The sequence below is a fragment of the Porites lutea genome, chromosome 4 (assembly GCF_958299795.1).
Source record: "Porites lutea chromosome 4, jaPorLute2.1, whole genome shotgun sequence".
Classification (NCBI taxonomy): domain Eukaryota; kingdom Metazoa; phylum Cnidaria; class Anthozoa; order Scleractinia; family Poritidae; genus Porites; species Porites lutea.
Window position 1 is genome coordinate 6,892,585 of NC_133204.1, and position 23,660 is coordinate 6,916,244.

At 39.1% G+C, this 23,660-nt stretch overlaps 1 protein-coding gene across 2 annotated transcripts; it reads right to left on the minus strand.

Moving 5' to 3' along the window:
* Nucleotides 1-951: 951 nt before the first annotated feature.
* Nucleotides 952-14,710, minus strand: LOC140935519 (phenylalanine-4-hydroxylase-like). 2 transcript variants are annotated; one of them, XM_073385075.1, is made up of 14 exons: nt 14,585-14,710; nt 14,305-14,403; nt 12,289-12,460; nt 9,792-9,803; nt 8,313-8,401; nt 7,858-7,925; nt 7,678-7,728; nt 6,051-6,149; nt 5,249-5,295; nt 4,934-5,139; nt 4,036-4,092; nt 3,315-3,410; nt 2,736-2,869; nt 952-1,919 (listed from the first exon to the last, which is right to left on the minus strand). In XM_073385075.1, the coding sequence occupies exons 1-14, from the start codon at nt 14,648-14,650 to the stop codon at nt 1,760-1,762; spliced, it is 1,356 nt and encodes a 451-aa protein (XP_073241176.1). In that variant the 5' UTR covers nt 14,651-14,710; the 3' UTR covers nt 952-1,759. The 2 variants fall into 2 exon arrangements, with proteins under 2 accessions (XP_073241176.1, XP_073241177.1); XM_073385076.1 differs by lacking the exon at nt 9,792-9,803.
* Nucleotides 14,711-23,660: the final 8,950 nt, after the last annotated feature.

Consider the following 23,660-nt stretch of genomic DNA (forward strand, 5'->3'; position numbering starts at 1 on the left):
TAGAGTGTTTTCACTCACGTGGCCAGCATCTCTGCAAAATTATTGGAACAAAAGAGAGCGTTTGTATAAGAAAAGGATTAGTTTGGGACACCAACATGGCCGTCGTGACGTCATGTGAAAACACTCTATTTAACAACCTAAATACATGTAGCCTAAATTTGTTCTAAATACCATTTATGTAAGAACTTGTTTAAGCTAACTTGGAAAAATGCAGGTTCTTATTCTTTTGACAACAATGAAAACAAGCCTCTTCATATTTAACAATGTTGATCCTCACATCTACAGACTTACAGCTGCTTACATACTGTAAATCCTCTAGTAAGCTCCCCGGGGGGCTTATTTATTTCAAGCCCATTTGAGGGGGGGGGGGTGCTTATTTGAGAGGGGGGGCTTATTTAATTTAAATACGACAATGGTATCAGTTCTCCATAAAGAACTAGATTGCAAAGTGGAAAAGCTCAAGTACAAGAAGTTTTAGGTCATGCAGCTGAGGATCCGAATCAAATCCGATATTCCAGTTGGTAAATAAACCATCCTGGATCAGTCCACACGAAGTTCTACAGTCGTGGTTGATTGATACAGTCTATCATTTATTAGTGAAGAATAATTAGGGGAGGGGAGGGGGGCTTAATAGAGAGGAGAGGCTTATTAACTTTCTTCCCCTGAAAAGGGGGGGCTTCTTAGAGGGAGGGGGCTTATTTGAGAGGGGGGCCTAATAGAGGATTTACGGTACATTCATGTATGGAATATAGACAAAAACTTGTTCTTTAATTTTAACCTATATTTTGATTTAAGATTTATAACCTAAATAATGTAGGTAATATGCACTCACGTGGGAATACTGAAATCAAGTGTTGTTGTTGTGGTTACTCGCGGGTTTTTACTGTTTAGAAATAAGGTGTTTGAAATAAATAAACTGGGTTTAGGGAAAAATTAGAGGAAAACAAGACATTTGTAATAAATCTACTTTATTACGAAAACTCACAAACTACAAAGTGGTGTTAAATAGTTTCTCTTGCCTAGTTAAATAATTCTACGTTGTAACTTTACCACAACATATACCACATGAATGGCTCTACTCTAAATAACCCATTTCCATCTCAGACTTTTAAATACGTTAGTTTGAACAAAAATTTTGCATCACACAAAACTGGTCACTAGGCAGTAAATGCTCCAAAACGTGCGTTTGTCTTAAAGTTGCTACTTTGAAAGACAACTTATGGAACCACTTTAATTAACGAAAATGCTACGAGGAGTTAATGGTTTTACTAGCTACTGTCCTGCAGTCGCTGTCAATAACGACACGAAATAGATAAGATTTCCATCACTGAAGTATGTGGACATCATATACGACACCAACAGACGAAATGGATTAAATTACTATCATTGCAATATGTGGACACCTTGGCTATGCGTACCGTATGTACCTATCATGTACAATGAATTTTTTTTTCGTACGCTGCCTGGACAAAGGTATTAATATACGTCATACGTGTTTACTGCTGATGTTATTGAAGAGCTTTTCTTAACCTTTCTCCAAGATAGACAGTAGGCTGGTAAAAAAATATCTTTTAGTTAGAACAATTTTTTCCTATGTGGAACATTATAACACTCGCAGGAGAACAACTCAAGTCGAGAATATAAGAAATACCCATTAATAAATGCCCCTCATTGCGACTAGATCTACGTTGTTACTATATAAAAATATACGTCCGTGTATCTTCTCGATAGGTACTTCACCATGCCGTATTTACTGTCTCTATTCATATTTGCCAAGTGCGTCATGCAGGGTGGAGATATCACTTCTGATATCACTGGCCAATTTCATGATCTGGTCCTTAGAGTCTAGTACCTCCACGGACTGTGTGTAGGGGTTGTAGCGGACCGAAAACGGCCTGGGAATCTTGGCAGCAAATTCCCTAGAAGCGAATATTTCGAAAGGAAGACAACATCAACAACAACAATAAAAACAATAATGGTGGTGGTGGTGATGATGGTGATGCTGCTGCTGCTGCTGCTGCTGATGATGATGATAACAAAAACGTAACCCCCGGCGGTGTTTATTGCACATAGCTTAACTGACTAGTGGGGCCAAGCAAATCAGTGAGTGAAACAAATAATCTTAATCAAACATAACAAACTGGCCAGACGCAAACCGGTTGGCTATTGACAAGCGTGGTCGAGAATTTGAACCCGAACTGACCACCGTGAAAGAAGAATCCAGCTAGCGGTCAGGACGGGACTCCGGCTTGCAAGTTCCACCTTTCTAACCGCTCGATTACGCAGCCTCCTCAGCAAGGAGGGACCAGAAACACCACTGTTAGAGGCTATACTCTAGGAGAACTTATAGGGAGCAAAGAAGCTCCTAACGTGTGAAATCCAGGGGTGCTTATCCTTTACAAAAACCACCCGGCGGGAAATCCTGGGGATAAATATAAAACTAGAAAATTTGACGTGGTGGGAGAACGACCCGCCACAAAGCATATCCAAGTCAGCTGAACAGACTTAACAGTTGAAAAATTACATCGCCTCAAATCACAGTTAATATTTTCTGAACCTTCAAAACGGAACGGCGCGAACCATTTGATTGTGCAACCGGAATTTCCGGTTTTCCCATGTAAATAGTAAGTGCCCATGCTACCCAGTATTTTGAAGAAAATTCGCAAGAGGCTAATGGCCACTGCTTGAACATAGCCCTGCTGTTTACATTGAATTCACAACGTTTCAATGCTTACCTGACTTTTTCCTTGGCACTCTGGAAACTGTTAGCCACAAAATACACAGGTTGGTATTTGGTTATGGGATAACTTTGAACTGAGGTCTTCTCTGGTTCAAATGGCCTCTTCTCTGGTTCCTCTGTCAAACAGTACTATAATACATCATAAGATAGGCATTTAATGATACAATGAAATATCATTTTGAGTAGTATAGTGAGAAAGGAATTAACCCCCATTCGTTTGTCGTTGACGTCTTTTGCAGTATATTTAAGTGCGGTGACATTAGAAGCCCCTAATTTAATTCCATGAATTAAACAAGGAAAAGCCTTCCAAACTGTCACTCTGAAAGAAATCTAGTATGCAGTGAACTGAATCGTATTTATCTATCTATGTGTCATAAATATGCCTCCATCAAGTTTCGGCCTAGCGAAAGCTCAGTTCTTTCCAAACGCCATCTTTGATTTTGAAAGCAGAGAAAGATTAGAGAGAGTTAAAAGGGTGATTTATGAAGTTGGCACATAGCAGAAGAAGAAAGTGGGGGAAGAAGGCGGGAAGGTTAGACAATCTGATTTACAAAAGAAACGTTTGTCTACTTACTTGCAGTTCACCAAAACTTGACAAGAGTCCAGCACCATAAGCTTTGATATTCCCGTCTTGTTTGCATAACCCAAATTCAACGGTGAACCAGTACAACTACAGACGACGAGTAAAACAAAGAACAATAAACAACAACAACAACAACAACAACAATAACAAGCTAAGTAACATTTTATTATAATCCATAACTTTGGCGTTTTCTGGGGACTGAGTGATTGAACAGCTCAGGGGACTCGGGGGCTGTTTATGTTACAAGTATGAGAGCGCGGGTCCTTGCTAGCAATGTACTCCATTTTATTTCAATAACTGATAGTTTTATCATGTTAAATGCAAAACTATTGAAACCTCCATCTTGCCTGTAAACAACAACAGCTTTACGGACCCGTTAATTTTCGGGGCTTTCCAGAAATGGGCCCCAGGTCGATGGGTTTCGCGTTGAAGAGTTCCGAGTGAGCGGGATTAGGCGCACGTTACGGTGATCGACATCTGTTGTAATATTTTGGTTCCAGTTCTGGTTGGTTTATTCCTCTGTTTTTGCCGAGCGCTTCCAATGAAATTCAAGAATTTATCAAAGAGAAAGTAACAAATTTTCCTGACTCTACTGCAAGGAGAACAACCTCAAATCCCACAAGTTTCATTTTATTTCCTCTCCAAGATTTCAACGTCTTTTCGCATTAGTATTTACGTTACGTTTACACAGCTGGGAACAAACACTCCTCACCGTAGCCAATTTATCAACCCACTCGTCTGGGGCTCCTAATGATGCCAGACCAATTTCCTGTTCAACAAATCACGAAAAAATAAAAGAAGCACTCATAAAAAATGAAATATTTCAACATGTTTCTTTCCATAGAGAAACTATGTTATTACATATCATCCCTGAACTTTTACCGACAAACGTCCACTTTAACATTAAATCTCGTTTTCAGAACCACCCCTTATGTATTCTAAATAGAAATTGCGAAAAACAATTCTAGGCAAAAAGCGACACAAAAACGGTTTTTAGTGACAAGCTTTCCCAAAATGTTTTTAATTGCCATCCAAGAAATAAAACTTAGGAAGGTGCATTAGCAAGGGATAAAAACGTTTAAAGTTGAGATTGTCAGCCTTGTGAGCCACAGCGATCCCAAACAGAGAGGTTTTACCTGGTTTTCCTGTGGCATGAAACAGTTACGAGCAGTGCTTATCCTAGAGCGGGATGCTAAAACGTTGGGTTACCATACCCTAGCATTCCGTCACAGATAGCGAATTAAAGGAATTGGTGGACAGGCTACAGTGAATTAGAATGGTCACCTGCTCAGACATTCGATGACCAACATTAAAAAATACTGTTCATTAGAAACTGAATAAATGTATGTGGATTGCAAGAACTTTTTGCCAACAGTCGGTATATCTCGCGCTAGGAGAGGGTGAACTTGCGCATCAGGACGGAAGATATGAATGCAAAATGTCTGTCCACGACAAACGTGACATGGTTATTACTTGCGTGTTTTGTGGCGATCTTCACTTAACATTACTCCTGGAAGGGCACTTAAAGAAAGTCTGTGTGCAGTTTAAGACGAAAACCGTCGTTTTCAGTGTACTTTCTCTCCTTATTGGTTGATGGGCTCCTGACTCACCTGACTGAACTGCGCAAAGTCAGGATCTGCAAACAAGGGAACGTGTCCGATGAGCTCGTGAACAATGTCTGGTTCAGGGGTGTACATAGGAGTGCTACCGTGGCGGATGTATTGAGTCGCGTGGAACACTCGGAACGCAAGGCCTGCCAGGAAGTCACGTGATGACAGCAAACCAGCTACTGGACGCAAGGAGAACCCTGTGCACTCTGTGAAAAAAAGTGAAGAAAAACAAAAGACCAATAATCAATACAAGTTGCGATTGGCTTTTGGAACTTTGAGGTCCAACCAGGCTATGAAATGGATACTGCTCTTTACCTTTTAAAAACCTTGACACACCTTCTTGCTGCGGAATGTTATCCAGCCTGAAAGAGCCAATTTAGTGGTTAGAGCCCCCGTAAAACGTGCAGTCCCGCTCCAACACTCCGACAACATTTGTTGACAGGCGCTTCCTCTTATCAATGTTGTGAGATTTTCACAAGAGTTTTGGGTCACTTTGTTACTGATTGCGACGTTTTGATCGAGTGCTACTTGTCCCTTTATAAGGCTTTATTAGGTTATGTGCAGGGCTTGTAGTATCACCGTGGTTGCTTGAGATTGGTGCTTTTCCAGCCACACTCAAAGCAAGTAACAGCGCACGCGCCGATTTTTTTTAGGGGCGAACGAAGAGACTTATTGCAGGGACGCGCGCCGCGCTGTATAAGCAATTTAAAACTAACAGACGCCAGCATCTTGCCTATTAAACCGACATCGTCACCTGATGTGGACCAGCAGTTCGACGCAGGACGTGGTCGAAACGTCGCAAACAAAGACAAAGTGACTTTCAGAAGTCAAACGACAAACGATCGCGCGAGCCTGTCAAACAGGTACCACGCAATGCAATGTCGCTGAAACCGTACATTTTTTCATTTATTTTTCTCGAGCGCTCGCAAAATTCGTCGGGAAAAAGAAAAGAAGAACTGTGGAGAGGCTAAATCGATGTGGAAGAGCAATTTGTTTACATGCAACAATGAAATCATAAAAGAGAGTAAACTCACTGTCGCTGTCTGCCCTTTTTGTTTCTCTCTTCTCCTTATTCCCCCAGAAACGCCTGATACTATCTCAGGCTACAAATACTCACCTATAGCCACAGTTCTGGGCTAACAGTGGCCAAACATAATTATGCTCACGGCAGGCATGCGTAGGGTACAACTTGGTCAACTCAGAAAATACTACATTCCTGTAGGATGATAAGGCCAATAATCAGCAATGTTTTTTTTTTGCTCAAGGATTAAAATGCAATACAATGACATAATTGTAGCTACAATAAGTCAGCTTAACCACTGTTATTATTCATTCAAAGTATTTCCTCGATTCTGATTGGCTAAAAGCACACGCATATTTTACCATAACCAGTTGCTGATGACCAATGTCAGCTTTACCAATGTTATGCATCTCAAAGAGAGCAAAGTACAGTAAGGTCAGATTTTTAGTCCCAAGTTTGCAACCATCTGTAGTTTACGGAATTCCTTGGGGTAGTGTTTTGTGAAGGAACAAGATTCAAAGCAAGTTTCCTTTTGGTGGTATTAAAGGTAACTTAATGCTTAATTTAATAACTCACCGAAGTACAATAAATGTGTTAACAACAATAACAGATGTGTGGCTCATGCAGCTGGTTGAGTACCAGATCTTGGAGCAGTAGGCTCAGGTTTGATTTCTAGCTAACTATAGCCTGAGTATCAAGCCTTCCATTGGGATAAGGAGAGACCATCACACGAGATTTTAGAGGGGGAGGTGGAAAGACAGAAGGAAGGCCTCCCCATTTCACTCTCTCTTCTTCTTTTCCCCAGAAACACCTGATACTCAAGCTTACTGTAATTCCTCAAATAATAGCCATCCCTCAATTAATCACCTCCCTCGAATAATGGCACCCCTCAGAAGGAATTATTTAAAATAATTGCCTCCTACAAATCCTGCCCCATCCCTCTTGCCTTCTTCTCCCCTCCCTGTCAAGTTGAAGTGGAGTCTGATCCAGCAAAACTGATCAGTGGTGATTCAAGCTTTGTCACAGAGGATATTGACCTATTGAAAATTAATCAGGGAACCAAATTTGAAATGCTTAAAAAGCCCATGATCAGTTTATTTGGATGTGATAATTTATTGATCAACGGATAACAAAAGAAAACTTTTAGGGCATGACTTTCAGTTAGCAATGTTTGAAATAATCGTCTCCCTCAAATGGTCGCCTTCCCTAAAATAATCACTCCTGGCTATTATTTGAGGAAATACAGTATTTCCAGCCTGTGAACAAGCTCTCTGAGGGTGCTGAAGACTATAGAGCAACAGTACTGGTCCCCATTTCAACTCATGGTCTGGATGACCAATGAATGGCCTCAAGGACTGGATCCACTTCAGTGGGTAGGGAGGGTACATGGACTGGGAATCATCAGTCCTATTTGTACCTATCCCCACTGAGTAGGTCTGTGCCCAGTAATTAAATTCAACCTGATTAACTTTTTAAGCCTTTACAGTGATTGGCATCACATTTCTTCTTGTACCACTTAAAAGACAGAGTGGTAATGAGAATTTAAGGACGGGCCTGATTATACAAGATAAATTCTAATGATGCACTTTAATTAAAAAATTCTCTGTTTTGGTTTTATGGCAAATGTATGGAGACAAAAAATGAGGATTTAAATTTTGTTATTTGGATTTATAAAGGGTTAAGTATACTGAAAAGTGTTTCTTTAGTACAGTGTTGTCCTTACCAGGTCTTGATCTCAGCTTCTGTGTACGTCACTTCTGGAATTGGCTCACCACTGCAAACAAACAAAAGAAAAGATTTTTATCTTCTTCAACAAGTGAAATAGTGAAGTATTTGTATACACTTTTCATGCTTGTTACAAATATTCTTCTACCAAAGTAAGGTGTACAGTTATGGTACATACTGTTTATAATTGAAGGCAATATCTGCAAACTCCTTTCTGCGAGCCCGGTAGACTTGATCTGTGAATCCCTATACAAAAAAGCTCTCAATAAGTCACCACAAAAAATAGCACATTAATAAAAAAAATATACTGTTAAGTTATTCATTAATTAATTAATTTGGATTATGCAGTAAAGAAAAAATATATCATAACTGTACACATTTACTACCAATACACAACAAAATACGTCGATAAGAACATTTTTTTTAACATCAGTTCTCTGAGAATTAAGATCTTTTCAAAAATGAATTAGAACTATGTATATTGAAAGGTGTGTGTGAAAACTTTTCAACAATATTATTTACAGATGACGTCTCTCAGTGGATGGAAAAAACATGGCTTTTGATTAATTTTGAGTGGCACTATTAATTATTTTATAATAAGCTAAAGAATGAAAGACCAATGTTATAGTTTACTGGATGATCTGAGTCAAGCTCTGCTCCATAGCTCAGCACCCTGTTGGCAAATTTATCCAAATCAGCAATCTTGCGAGGAAACCAAGGTACTAAAAAAGGAAAGAACAGACTCTATGTTGACATCATAAGCTCCAACATTGCAACTGAAGAAGAATTACATGCGTCGCATCATTATTGAAAAAGTCATGATCAAGCATATCTAGATTCATCTGAATGTCTTTAATAAAAAATTCTGCAAAGTTAACCTCACTGCTTTACATTATGTGAAGTTTTAATATATTATTTGATGCACCAAGCTCAAGATTATAACAACGGTATACAATGAAGACATACATTCAAGGAAAATTGTCACTGGAGAAATTAGACTGGAGAATTTGTATGTGGATCTTGGGGCTTAAAGGGTTAAATAAAGTTAATTTCCCCACAAGCAAAGGTCTCTTTTCCCTCTTTTCCTCCTGCCTGCCGGATACCGGGGAAAAGGGGATGCTGCTCTCAGGGGATACCTACATGTAAGTTAAGCCTCCTAATGTACATTATGTATGCTAGGTTAGCAGGGGTTTTGATAACTTTTTCCATATGTAGCTGAAGATGTTGGCGTATTGGGTGGCGGTGAAAAGGACCGCTGGAGCCTTTTCCCTAACATCTTACTGAGACATCCTTACTTCAGCAGCACTGCAACTATATATAGCCCTATATATATAGGCAGCACTAGACACACCTTAAACTGGTCATTGAAACTCCTGATTTTATAGGTCTTTCAAATGCTGTAATAATAATGATAATGATAATAATAATAATAATAATAATAATAATAATACTTAAAGGTAGAAGTGCAAAAAATCTGGAACTGCAGAAGTGTATCTGTCATCCCTATAATTTGTAATCAAAGCTCTTGGGACTGTGAGTAAAAACCAAAGGATCTGGATCAGCAAGTGGGAACACCTGGGATCATTGTGCTGCTCCAGGAAGCTTGTTTGTTGGGAACAGCTAATTAAGATCCTAAGAAGGACCCTAGACACCTAAGGCTACAGGAGACAGCTTGATGCTTTAGGGAATAAGGCCACCTATACGGTGTGAGAATAATAATAATAATAATAATAATAATAATAATAATAATAATAATAATAATAATAATAATAATAATAATAATAAACTTTGTTTTAAACTCTGACTGCTCAGCCACCCTACCTAAATACTACTCTCATTCCTTTTTACAGCTGTATATATCATCCCTGAATCTTATTTTTATTGTAAATGGTTCGAACCCCACTGTCAGTTGAAAGAATAACCATTTCAGAATATATCTGATGAGACACCAGTCAATAGTTCTAACAATAAATTAAAGCCCATATTCAGCACTACATTTGCCTGTGAATAACTTTCCTATTAATTTTTTATCTTATTTATTTTTTGTTGCCAATATTATACTTTATCTAAAAACTTTAAACTAATAAATAACACGTAAATCAATTAACTTACCATCAGAGGACTCTGATGAGTTGTAATGTATGCACAGTAACCATGACAACAAATCAGTTGCACACCAGAAAAATCAACAGATATGGTTATTAGTAAACCAGTTAGATGGCAAAATAAAATTATCTGGTGCAGGTGCATATGACTTGTGCAAGTGACTTGTGACAGGAAATTAACCTACTGTAATTCCTCTATAAGCTCCCCTCTCAAATAAGCCCCATCCCTCTAATAAGCCCCCCTATTTCAGAGAATGAAAGATAATAAGCCCCCTCTCTATTAACTCCCCCCTCCCCCCCACTCCTCTCCACTAATTAGTCTTGACTAATAAATGTAAAACTTTGTGTGGACTGATCCAGGATGGTTTATTTACCAAATGGAATTTCGGATTTGATTTCTGATCCCTGGCTGCATGACCTCCAACCTTCTCGTACTTGAGCTTTTCCACTTTGTATTCTAGTTCTTTATGGAGTAGTGATACCATTGTCTTTTCTACATTAAATAAGCTCCCCACCTCGATTAAGTGCCCCCCCCCCCAAAAGGGCATGAAATAAATAAGCCCTTAGGGGGCTTAATAGAGGATTTACGGTACATTAAACACATCATATCACTACGTATACCACACTGTCACACATGGTCAATGGACTTTTATGGTTCTGAATTATTTGATATTAAATTTAAAAATACAGAGGATGACAAATTAAGCCCCTTTTTAATAAAATATATTAGTTAGTTTCTATACATTTCATAACTTAACATTTTATTTATCCATACATTGATTGCCGGTGTGTCATTTTTACTAGTTAAGGATGAACAGCATTAATATTTTTTTTTAATATAAACCTGTATGCAATGTGTCTTCATTATTTTTTGTTTGACATATTGTTTTTCCAAAAAACTAAGTTGAGCCACTTTCTGGATACTGTGAAGTGCAGGTGGGAAGTGGAACAAGATTTTCATTGGAATTTTCCGATCTCCTTTATCTTATGGTTTTTTGGGCTTATACTCCGACCTGATTGACTGAATCATGTGCATTCCAGTATGATTTGAAAGCTCTCTCCCCCTGCACAAGTTAGATGTCAGAGTTGTTGGTGACTATTAAGTCACTTAGTTACTAATGACATACACAAGTGGTAGAGGGATGTGGATTGGTACAGGCCATACGTGCAGTTCAGGGGTAAATGGCTTTTAAAGTTTCAAGTTTATTTGCAATATAATATGCATAGAAGTGTCTACCATAAAAATAATATAAAAAAAGTCACACTTAGCCCACAAATGTGCAAATTGCAAACTGTGCAATACTTGAGGTCTTAATTTACACTTGACTTAAATCGATCACTACTTTTAGGTTTAAACTACAGTAATTAATATTCATCAAAATCATCATTAATATTTTATTAATACTATTAATGTACGTTTACATGCATATTTAAGCACATTTATTTTTATTCATATAATAACCTTCAACAGAATCTTTGATTTAAATCGAACTTTCTACTTAAGGCATAGCTATCGGAGAATATTTTATTGCTAACTATTTTTTTAATGTAAATATTACTGAACGTATTCTTATACTTAATTCAATTTAAATTATCACGTTTCCCTAATTAGCAGGCTACCTGTTGAAGCCAGCTAGAAGATGCAACAATTTTTGTTAATAAAATAAGTTCATAATGTTCATTCATTCATTCATTCAATTCAAGTACTCAGGGAGAATAGTTTTAAAGCTTAATTTTTACTGATCACATTAAAAAGGACCAACTATCAAAAATATCAAACTAAATGAGTGTGTGGGTGCTACAACACCAGAAAAGCTTGGGCCATGGTGCTGTGAAATGAAGTTGCAAATGCTATACAAATCTGTCCTAAAATGTGATTTCACAACAAATTCACACAAGATAACAAAGCAGTCCCACAACTGATCGAGTACAATTACACTCACATGCCTGCAGTGCAAGTGTTGTGCTGATACTACAGCCAAAACAAAAAACTCTACAAATCTCAAAGTTAAAGTGGAGAGGAAAAATAACAAATGAAAACTTTACAGAATGGAACAAAAATTTCTGATCAGTGCTTTAGCTAATTGAATATACAATTACATATTATGCATATTGTTTCTAAAGGATTGACTAGGAGAATGGTAGTATTGAATAGCTATAGGGTATTTTTCTTTGAACTCAACAACACAGAGGCATATTATATGAATGCAAGATAGTTTACCAATGAAACAATTGATACCTGCAGTTTTTTGTACGACTGTTGGCCCAATTTCTTTTGGCCTCTGGAAAAGGGATGTAGTTTAAAAGGGTAGCGAGCTTGACTTACCAATACACAGGAATGAAATCTTGACTAGCAGTTTAAAAAATAATCTTGTCAGTTTGACTCAGAATCAGCATAGGGAGTGGGGGCTTTTCGGTACATTCAGAGATAACATTATGTATAATTTGGTCAAGGAGTTTATTTAAGGCTCAGGGGGAATAAATATGGCAAATATAACGCTCACCTCCCCCTTCTTCTGAATGCACAGTGATTGACAAGGCTTGATCTTTTAAGGAATCCACAAAATTTGTTAGCCTGGGTCCTTGAATTTCTTCACAGTCCACAAAGAAATCATATTCTGTCTTGGAGCGTTTAGAAGGACGGGATTCAATGTGGGACATGTTAACCTTGTGAGCCTGTGATGCATAAAAATTAATAGCATTTAGGATACCTCTCCATTTTCTGGCTCTCATTTACTTTGTATACTAGGTGCTGTATATATATCAATCTCATAACAAATCCCAATGATGTGATTGGTCATAACACAATGAACATTTCTGAAATATTTCAAGTGTTCATGGTCTTGCCAGGTTTGACTGTAGCCTTCCATACAGATTTTCTTTCGGATTGTCACGCAATCCTTCATGGCGGAGGAACGCGTGACAAAGCCCTAAGAATGTCTGCATGGAAAGCTAGTTTGACTGAAACTCGGTCACATCTCTTTTCTGACAGGTCAAAATGTTAATAATAACTCAATAATAAATTCAACGTATGACGCTGTAGCCTAACAAGCAAAATGTAAAGTGAAAAAAGGTGCTTGTCCTCTTGAAATGTAAGGGTGTGAATTTTTTTTCTGGTCACTTGTTTACATGTCCAGTCAAAATGACTGGCAAACCAAAAGTTTGCCTAGATAAGATATTGGTCATCTTGACAGGATGTAGTTTGTTGACCAGCCATTATTTCAAGCTCTGAAGCAGTGACATCAGACAGATGCATTCAGGTGGCAAGAGGGTACAGAGATGTTTTGAATTTGCAAAAAAATCCAAAAGGGATATCTCTTCTTCATTTTGAGATTTAGGGTAGGAACAGATCCTAATAATATTGTTACGAATCACCAAATGATCTTTATTGACTATTTTCAAATCCTCCATAATACAATCTGTTTGTCCCCAAATTTGCATATCATTACTGTTGTTGTCAAATGCTGCAAAATTTTAGGTGGCAATCAGAGTGTATTATGAGAGATTCAAAAATACTGTGCTCAAGTATTGAAATACTTCTAGTTTGCATTGTCCTGTGCTTCTGATGAAACTAAGTTTTTAGATAACATTGTCATGTTCTCCAAAGCCGTGGGGGGGGGGGGGGGGGTACTTTAGGAATTTCTGGGTGGGGATGTGCTGATAGGACCCTGGAACCCTTAACCTATACCAGAGCTAGTTCAGCTGAATTTTGCTACCCTATACTAGAGTAAACTCCCCAAATCCCCCCTATCCTAGAGTAGCTGTTTTCCAGAAACTACTGAGGTCACTAGCACAGTAGTCTAGCCAAAACAAAACCTTCTACCACAATCCCTAGTCTAGATAAAATCTTCAACTAACTGATCAGTTTCCTGAAAAATGATACCCTATTGTAGACCCGAACGCTCTGATTTATATACCCTATCCTTGAGTAAAACGCTTGAGAACCATACCCTCCACAGTGGCACATACCCATATAGCCCATATATGACAGTACCCCCCCCCCCCCCCGGCTTCAAAGTCAGTTCTCTGTGAACTGATATGTGTACAGCCAAGAAAACTGGAGGCCCTTCCACACGAGTAACTGTAGCTTGTGCTAATGAATCATAGGCTATTCTAAAGATGGTCAGTACAACGCAGACTGCAGACCGCTGCAGACCTTTGTTTTCACCACACGCCAATGAGAATGTGACACAAATAGTCCCATTGCTTTCTAAGCCTGAAAACAATTAATGAATGGTCTGCAGTCAGTCTGCAGTCTGCATTTTCTACTGTCCAATTTATTGTAAAGAGCATATTGAATTTGCAATGTTAATAGATAAAAAAACCCATATAATTTAGATCTCGTCGATTATACAGAATAAAAATTTTTATTTTTCCGCTAAAAAAAAGTTTTTGTAATCAATGGAAAAGTATAGTTCGTCAATAGAGTAAAAGAATGTTAAGATGTATGTACGCTCAAGCTACGTAGCTAGATTGTTTTTTTACCATCGATACATGGAATTGGAATAATTATTATTTACCTCAAACAGTTTAAGCGCCCTGGCCAGAGAACCAACTTCCTCTTTCAATGAAAACACGATTGAAGTATGTTTCTTTCCATCAGTTTCAGCCTGGTGTCTCTACGCAAAAATTGTTCAAAGCAATCACGTAAAAGAGCGGAACAAAACAATCGAAGGACACGTAGGCTTTATATATAGTGCGGTACATTTTCAATTAATCGCAGGCACGTCTCGTACGAATGCCTAAAAACTAAATAACATCTACATACTATGAGAGACAAGAAATCAAATGGCACACCACCTTGCGATTAGTCGCATCTTCGGGATCGCTTGTGTCAAAGTGTTTTCGTTTTAAACCTGCGTCCATGTTGTGAAGGGAAATAATATGGATGCTCACTGATGCAATGAACTTCACTGCTTTGTCACGTGATACGCACTACTGTTCGTAAAGAGGTGTGTAGGGCGGTGTGGTCTCTTCCCTGGCCCCACAATACCTTGCAAAGAAAAGAAAATGATCATGGATGCCCAGGGGGCAAGAGCACATTTGAGCGCTTTTCGGGACATTTTTTTCTTAAAGTTTTCTTAGAATAAGATTGTAATGGGAAAAAAATCCTTGTGCCGTGTTTTGATGTAATAATGATCGCCTTTTTCCCAAGAAATATACAGTGAAAGACCATATTTCTACTAACTAAACTAGACGAAGGCGATCATTATTACATCCAAACACGGCACAAGGATCTTTTTTCCCATTACAATATTATTCTAAGAAAACTTTAAGAAAAAATGTCCCGGAAAGAGCTCGAAAATACAAACGAAATGTGCGCATGCCCCCTGGGCATCCTATAATACTCCTTAAATCGAATTAATTCAACATGGCCCCCGTATCGGTAAAAAGGTCTATTGACAGCATATCTTCGCAAAGTCTCCGAATAATCCACAGAACTCCATCAGCCAGCACTCTAGAAAAAGGTTCCTACAACCTGCACAACTACTTCAAGACCCTTCAATAAACATAACCTGAGATCAAGCTCTTTTTAGCGCTACCGCGGAATAGAGAACGGTATGGAAGCTGCTAGAATTGGGCTTCATCTCAGGTTACAATCAACACAACTCTCACATCTCCCACAAGGCCACAACCCCAACACAACTCCCACAACCACCACAATTCCCGCAACCCCCATAACTTTCTTTATCACAATATTTTTATTCTTTCCTCTAGCTGTTTTTCTATTTTAAAGTATTTCTAATCCAATAATTCTTTGGCGCCAATTTCACCAGTCGAAAATTCTACCAGAGACGTTATGTAAATTAACCAAAAAGAAGATCGAGGGAGTTTTGGCCTGGCATAACATAAAAAGCAATAAGAAAAAGCCATATTGTTTGGTGTGTTGCTTTCTCTTCGAGACTAATGGAAGATGTGGACGATGTTTAAGACTTTGTTTTACGGAAATCAGGATGCAAACAGTTAAGAGAAAGTGATTAATATCAGTGTTTGGCTCATTTCTAACAAGCTGACTCTGAAATACATCCAAGACAGAGTTTATGTTGATAGGCCCCAGGCAAAGGTTAAAGACCCGGGTTAAAGACTGTCAAGACTGTCCAATTTCTATCAGTTAATGGTGCTTCTATTAAACGTTAGAGAATCTTTCGTGTGGAAAGATTTTATTAGGACGGCTTGGAATGATTCCCGGCCAAAGTAAGTATTAACGTCTATTAAACCAGTCTCGTGTACGAAGTCACTTGGAGTGCTAATTGACGAAACTCTGTCTAGGAATCAACATATCGAGAAATTATCAACTAAAATTGCCTCTGTCGGGGCCCTAAAACGTATTCGACCTTTTGCCCATCCCATTACCCTGCAGTTCATCTATAATTCACTGATTTGAAGTCATTTTGATTACAGCAGTGTGGTTTGAGGTAATTGTGGTAATTAAGACCCTTGGTCCCAGATTACATAATCTACAAAATCGGGCGGCACGGGTTTTAACTTTTTCCAGGTATGACACTAGTGCTGACTATCTTATTGAACTTCTTGGCTGGAAAAAACTGGATTGCCAAAGAGAGGCTCAAAAAGCTGTTATGGTCTATTCAGTGGGAGTTGTGCTAGTTATGGACGTTGTGCTGGTTGTGGGAATTGTGCTGGTGTGAAGGTTGTGCTTGTTATGGGAGTTGTGTTGGTTGTAGGGAGTGTGCTGTGTGTGAACGCTTTGCTACAATCAGGGACAAAAGTAGTTGACACACTTGTTTAAAACGGGTGCTTTTAGCAAACATTTAATTCATCTATTATTTCATTCTTTTTAAACGCCGTAAATCCCCTCACCCCCCGAATCAATGTTGTCTGAAGTAAAAAAAAGACTTGAGGGTCCAAAATTCAACATTGATTTTGGGGGGGAAGGGGTTGGGGTAGACAGGGGAATGGGATAAGTATATCCACTATGCAAAAAGGGGCCATTTTACGGAAGTGTGCCAACACTTTTGTCCCTCATTGTCTGAATGCAAAATTGTGCTACTGCACACAAGTTGAGCCGTGCATGACACTGATTTTAACTGAAATTAAAGAAATCAAAGACATAATTATGTTATTGGTGGTGGGGGTGACATTGACTTATTCACGACCGAATTATAGGGCCAATTGGAATTACGTGATGACGTAATAAAAGGGCTGCGATATCCAGAATTAACGTCGATATGGTTTACAAGCTAAAAACTAACGCTGAAACTCGCGCACATGTACAACTTTTGATGAATTTCAAGGGTACGCGTACTGAAAATGTTTTTAATAAAGTGAATGTTTCTCGTTCTTCACTTTATCCGATGGTTAAGGCGCAAACAATCACGGGTAGGGTAAGGATTGACACGTAGTGGGGATAGTCACTGGCCGGCCACGGAAATATGGAGCGTTAGTGCGGAGCGGCCGTCACTGCGTTCAATATCGAAACTACGGAAAAGTGAAGGTAAATTCATGGCCAATTCAATAAAAAACTAAGGACAGCCTAGCAAACATTGCAAGTGTCCACGAAAACAATTACTTTCAATCCCACCTCGTGACACCATGAGTGACATGATAACGCAACGCAAATAGCGTGACATGAGCGCATATGGCTGTGTATTTGGACTGTATTTCTCAAGCGAAACCCTGTGTTTTTGTCTATTGTCGGCAGAGAAAATGAAAAGAGAGCTTTGAAACGTGAACTGGTATTTGACTCTCAAAGAAAACGACAGCTCAAACTGAGGAAAACACTGCTTCCTTCGTGTTACAACGGTTAACCACGTTTCGGAAAACGAAAAGTAAAATGAGTCTGTTATGACCTCTTAATGTCCATATGTATTCTCGTGGTTAACCGTTGAAACTCCTTATTTGCACCACATCGCTGGAATTTTTCTTGCCAAGAATACGTATTGCGAAGTACTTTCTACATAGCGGAATCTTCTTTTGCCTTTCGTGAGGAATTAGCGCATAAAAAAGGAAAATTTTCCAGCGCACGGCCGTCATTGATCACATGTTATCCCGCTTTCCTTGTCATCAAGTGAACTTCTGGGCAAAAGTAATTGCTGTTTTGGCGATGACGCAAACTGGTGTGTCTATCTTGAAAACAATTTCTTTGGTATTCTGTGATTTACGAGCTGGGAAATGAAATAGTTGTCCATCCAACATCAATAAAAAAATTATGCCACTGAATAAATGGCAGGCGGTCATCTAAAATCATTACAAAAGTACATTCCAAAACCTGGTCTAACCTGTTCGACGCCTACCTACGCTAAAGGTTTGGATCACTTAGGTTTGAAAAGGTCTCCAAAAAAAACACACATCTATATATAGGACATAGCACAAACGGCTGGCCCATCATTTATGAGGTTCATAACCTGTATATTGTTCACGTCCTTTCACTAATGGCACAAGTCAATGTCAAAAATAATGCATGTCCCCTCAGTTACTCTGCAGTACTTCATTCGCTTAAGTTAATCATTTACCAGAACAATTTCCATTGCACCTTAGTGTTTCCATCCTTTTTCCACTATTGATAATACTTGTGAAAACATTACATCCGCTGCAACGGCATTGATCATAACACAAATGATTTCCTCTCGACCCCACAGGGTATCAGGAACGCGCGCGGAAGTACAAGATTAAGTGATGACATACGCTTCGTACATTTTACTCTACGTATACTACAAATCAGGACGAAACTTTACAAATTGTTGTTTCTAAAAAAAACAATTTGGCCCATAGAGTAACGTCATCGCACAAAAATTCAGCAGCGTCAAAAATCTAGCCGGAAAACACAGATACATATTTCAGACAATCAGGGACAAAAGTAGTTGACACACTTGTTTAAAACGGGTGCTTTTAGCAAACATTTAATTCATCTATTATTTCATTCTTTTTAAACGCCGTAAATCCCCTCACCCCCCGAATCAATGTTGTCTGAAGTAAAAAAAAGACTTGAGGGTCCAAAATTCAACATTGATTTTGGGGGGGAAGGGGTTGGGGTAGACAGGGGAATGGGATAAGTATATCCACTATGCAAAAAGGGGCCATTTTACGGAAGTGTGCCAACACTTTTGTCCCTCATTGTCTGAATGCAAAATTGTGCTACTGCACACAAGTTGAGCCGTGCATGACACTGATTTTAACTGAAATTAAAGAAATCAAAGACATAATTATGTTATTGGTGGTGGGGGTGACATTGACTTATTCACGACCGAATTATAGGGCCAATTGGAATTACGTGATGACGTAATAAAAGGGCTGCGATATCCAGAATTAACGTCGATATGGTTTACAAGCTAAAAACTAACGCTGAAACTCGCGCACATGTACAACTTTTGATGAATTTCAAGGGTACGCGTACTGAAAATGTTTTTAATAAAGTGAATGTTTCTCGTTCTTCACTTTATCCGATGGTTAAGGCGCAAACAATCACGGGTAGGGTAAGGATTGACACGTAGTGGGGATAGTCACTGGCCGGCCACGGAAATATGGAGCGTTAGTGCGGAGCGGCCGTCACTGCGTTCAATATCGAAACTACGGAAAAGTGAAGGTAAATTCATGGCCAATTCAATAAAAAACTAAGGACAGCCTAGCAAACATTGCAAGTGTCCACGAAAACAATTACTTTCAATCCCACCTCGTGACACCATGAGTGACATGATAACGCAACGCAAATAGCGTGACATGAGCGCATATGGCTGTGTATTTGGACTGTATTTCTCAAGCGAAACCCTGTGTTTTTGTCTATTGTCGGCAGAGAAAATGAAAAGAGAGCTTTGAAACGTGAACTGGTATTTGACTCTCAAAGAAAACGACAGCTCAAACTGAGGAAAACACTGCTTCCTTCGTGTTACAACGGTTAACCACGTTTCGGAAAACGAAAAGTAAAATGAGTCTGTTATGACCTCTTAATGTCCATATGTATTCTCGTGGTTAACCGTTGAAACTCCTTATTTGCACCACATCGCTGGAATTTTTCTTGCCAAGAATACGTATTGCGAAGTACTTTCTACATAGCGGAATCTTCTTTTGCCTTTCGTGAGGAATTAGCGCATAAAAAAGGAAAATTTTCCAGCGCACGGCCGTCATTGATCACATGTTATCCCGCTTTCCTTGTCATCAAGTGAACTTCTGGGCAAAAGTAATTGCTGTTTTGGCGATGACGCAAACTGGTGTGTCTATCTTGAAAACAATTTCTTTGGTATTCTGTGATTTACGAGCTGGGAAATGAAATAGTTGTCCATCCAACATCAATAAAAAAATTATGCCACTGAATAAATGGCAGGCGGTCATCTAAAATCATTACAAAAGTACATTCCAAAACCTGGTCTAACCTGTTCGACGCCTACCTACGCTAAAGGTTTGGATCACTTAGGTTTGAAAAGGTCTCCAAAAAAAACACACATCTATATATAGGACATAGCACAAACGGCTGGCCCATCATTTATGAGGTTCATAACCTGTATATTGTTCACGTCCTTTCACTAATGGCACAAGTCAATGTCAAAAATAATGCATGTCCCCTCAGTTACTCTGCAGTACTTCATTCGCTTAAGTTAATCATTTACCAGAACAATTTCCATTGCACCTTAGTGTTTCCATCCTTTTTCCACTATTGATAATACTTGTGAAAACATTACATCCGCTGCAACGGCATTGATCATAACACAAATGATTTCCTCTCGACCCCACAGGGTATCAGGAACGCGCGCGGAAGTACAAGATTAAGTGATGACATACGCTTCGTACATTTTACTCTACGTATACTACAAATCAGGACGAAACTTTACAAATTGTTGTTTCTAAAAAAAACAATTTGGCCCATAGAGTAACGTCATCGCACAAAAATTCAGCAGCGTCAAAAATCTAGCCGGAAAACACAGATACATATTTCAGACAATCAGGGACAAAAGTAGTTGACACACTTGTTTAAAACGGGTGCTTTTAGCAAACATTTAATTCATCTATTATTTCATTCTTTTTAAACGCCGTAAATCCCCTCACCCCCCGAATCAATGTTGTCTGAAGTAAAAAAAAGACTTGAGGGTCCAAAATTCAACATTGATTTTGGGGGGGAAGGGGTTGGGGTAGACAGGGGAATGGGATAAGTATATCCACTATGCAAAAAGGGGCCATTTTACGGAAGTGTGCCAACACTTTTGTCCCTCATTGTCTGAATGCAAAATTGTGCTACTGCACACAAGTTGAGCCGTGCATGACACTGATTTTAACTGAAATTAAAGAAATCAAAGACATAATTATGTTATTGGTGGTGGGGGTGACATTGACTTATTCACGACCGAATTATAGGGCCAATTGGAATTACGTGATGACGTAATAAAAGGGCTGCGATATCCAGAATTAACGTCGATATGGTTTACAAGCTAAAAACTAACGCTGAAACTCGCGCACATGTACAACTTTTGATGAATTTCAAGGGTACGCGTACTGAAAATGTTTTTAATAAAGTGAATGTTTCTCGTTCTTCACTTTATCCGATGGTTAAGGCGCAAACAATCACGGGTAGGGTAAGGATTGACACGTAGTGGGGATAGTCACTGGCCGGCCACGGAAATATGGAGCGTTAGTGCGGAGCGGCCGTCACTGCGTTCAATATCGAAACTACGGAAAAGTGAAGGTAAATTCATGGCCAATTCAATAAAAAACTAAGGACAGCCTAGCAAACATTGCAAGTGTCCACGAAAACAATTACTTTCAATCCCACCTCGTGACACCATGAGTGACATGATAACGCAACGCAAATAGCGTGACATGAGCGCATATGGCTGTGTATTTGGACTGTATTTCTCAAGCGAAACCCTGTGTTTTTGTCTATTGTCGGCAGAGAAAATGAAAAGAGAGCTTTGAAACGTGAACTGGTATTTGACTCTCAAAGAAAACGACAGCTCAAACTGAGGAAAACACTGCTTCCTTCGTGTTACAACGGTTAACCACGTTTCGGAAAACGAAAAGTAAAATGAGTCTGTTATGACCTCTTAATGTCCATATGTATTCTCGTGGTTAACCGTTGAAACTCCTTATTTGCACCACATCGCTGGAATTTTTCTTGCCAAGAATACGTATTGCGAAGTACTTTCTACATAGCGGAATCTTCTTTTGCCTTTCGTGAGGAATTAGCGCATAAAAAAGGAAAATTTTCCAGCGCACGGCCGTCATTGATCACATGTTATCCCGCTTTCCTTGTCATCAAGTGAACTTCTGGGCAAAAGTAATTGCTGTTTTGGCGATGACGCAAACTGGTGTGTCTATCTTGAAAACAATTTCTTTGGTATTCTGTGATTTACGAGCTGGGAAATGAAATAGTTGTCCATCCAACATCAATAAAAAAATTATGCCACTGAATAAATGGCAGGCGGTCATCTAAAATCATTACAAAAGTACATTCCAAAACCTGGTCTAACCTGTTCGACGCCTACCTACGCTAAAGGTTTGGATCACTTAGGTTTGAAAAGGTCTCCAAAAAAAACACACATCTATATATAGGACATAGCACAAACGGCTGGCCCATCATTTATGAGGTTCATAACCTGTATATTGTTCACGTCCTTTCACTAATGGCACAAGTCAATGTCAAAAATAATGCATGTCCCCTCAGTTACTCTGCAGTACTTCATTCGCTTAAGTTAATCATTTACCAGAACAATTTCCATTGCACCTTAGTGTTTCCATCCTTTTTCCACTATTGATAATACTTGTGAAAACATTACATCCGCTGCAACGGCATTGATCATAACACAAATGATTTCCTCTCGACCCCACAGGGTATCAGGAACGCGCGCGGAAGTACAAGATTAAGTGATGACATACGCTTCGTACATTTTACTCTACGTATACTACAAATCAGGACGAAACTTTACAAATTGTTGTTTCTAAAAAAAACAATTTGGCCCATAGAGTAACGTCATCGCACAAAAATTCAGCAGCGTCAAAAATCTAGCCGGAAAACACAGATACATATTTCAGACAATCAGGGACAAAAGTAGTTGACACACTTGTTTAAAACGGGTGCTTTTAGCAAACATTTAATTCATCTATTATTTCATTCTTTTTAAACGCCGTAAATCCCCTCACCCCCCGAATCAATGTTGTCTGAAGTAAAAAAAAGACTTGAGGGTCCAAAATTCAACATTGATTTTGGGGGGGAAGGGGTTGGGGTAGACAGGGGAATGGGATAAGTATATCCACTATGCAAAAAGGGGCCATTTTACGGAAGTGTGCCAACACTTTTGTCCCTCATTGTAGCTTTGGAATTTGTGCTGGTTGTGGGAGTTGTGCCGGTTTCGGGAGTTGTGCTAGTTTCACTGGTTAAGGGGTTATGCTAGTTGTGGAATTTGTTCTTGCAGTTTATACTTTTGGGAGTTCTGCTGGTTGTCACAGTTGGGTTGGTTGTGCAAGTTGCGGGAGTGGAGGTGGTGCAGCGTTTTATATAAGTCCATCACGAAACGGGCCAGTTCGTTGTTAATAATCTCAATGCAGTAGTTCTTCAGTACGATGCCTATTTTACGTGCTACCTCAGAAATGGTTTCGGCCTCAAAAAATCCAACACCAACTGCAGATAACTTTAGAGGCCACCCACTATGTCCGCATGGGAAGACTTCAAGTCTTTCGATGCGGAATGTTTCGATAAGTAAGTGCGATGTCCGGCGGTGACTTTTTCTAAACCCGGGTCACCAGTGAGAAATATTCATCACTTATTCTAGAGTAAAAACGGTAAAGAAACCGTCAGTGGGAGTGGGGTGAGGGCGGGGGACAAGAATTCTGCAATTATACGAATTGGCTGCTACCTTAGAGAAATTTGAACAGACGCATCAATGGCCAGGCCTTACTAAGAACTATTTCGAAAGGCTAGCGAAGGTGCCAGTAA

Bases quoted from the DNA above. Each gene is read 5' to 3' on its own strand.
- LOC140935519 (XM_073385075.1), bottom strand. From the start codon at position 14,650: ATGGACGCAGGTTTAAAACGAAAACACTTTGACACAAGCGATCCCGAA. The intron at 14,404-14,584 runs GTGGTGTGCCAT...ATTTTTGCGTAG, and splicing joins AAGATGCGACTAATCGCAAG to AGACACCAGGCTGAAACTGA. The intron at 6,150-7,677 runs GTAAGGACAACA...ATCATCCTACAG, and splicing joins GAAGCTGAGATCAAGACCTG to GAATGTAGTATTTTCTGAGT.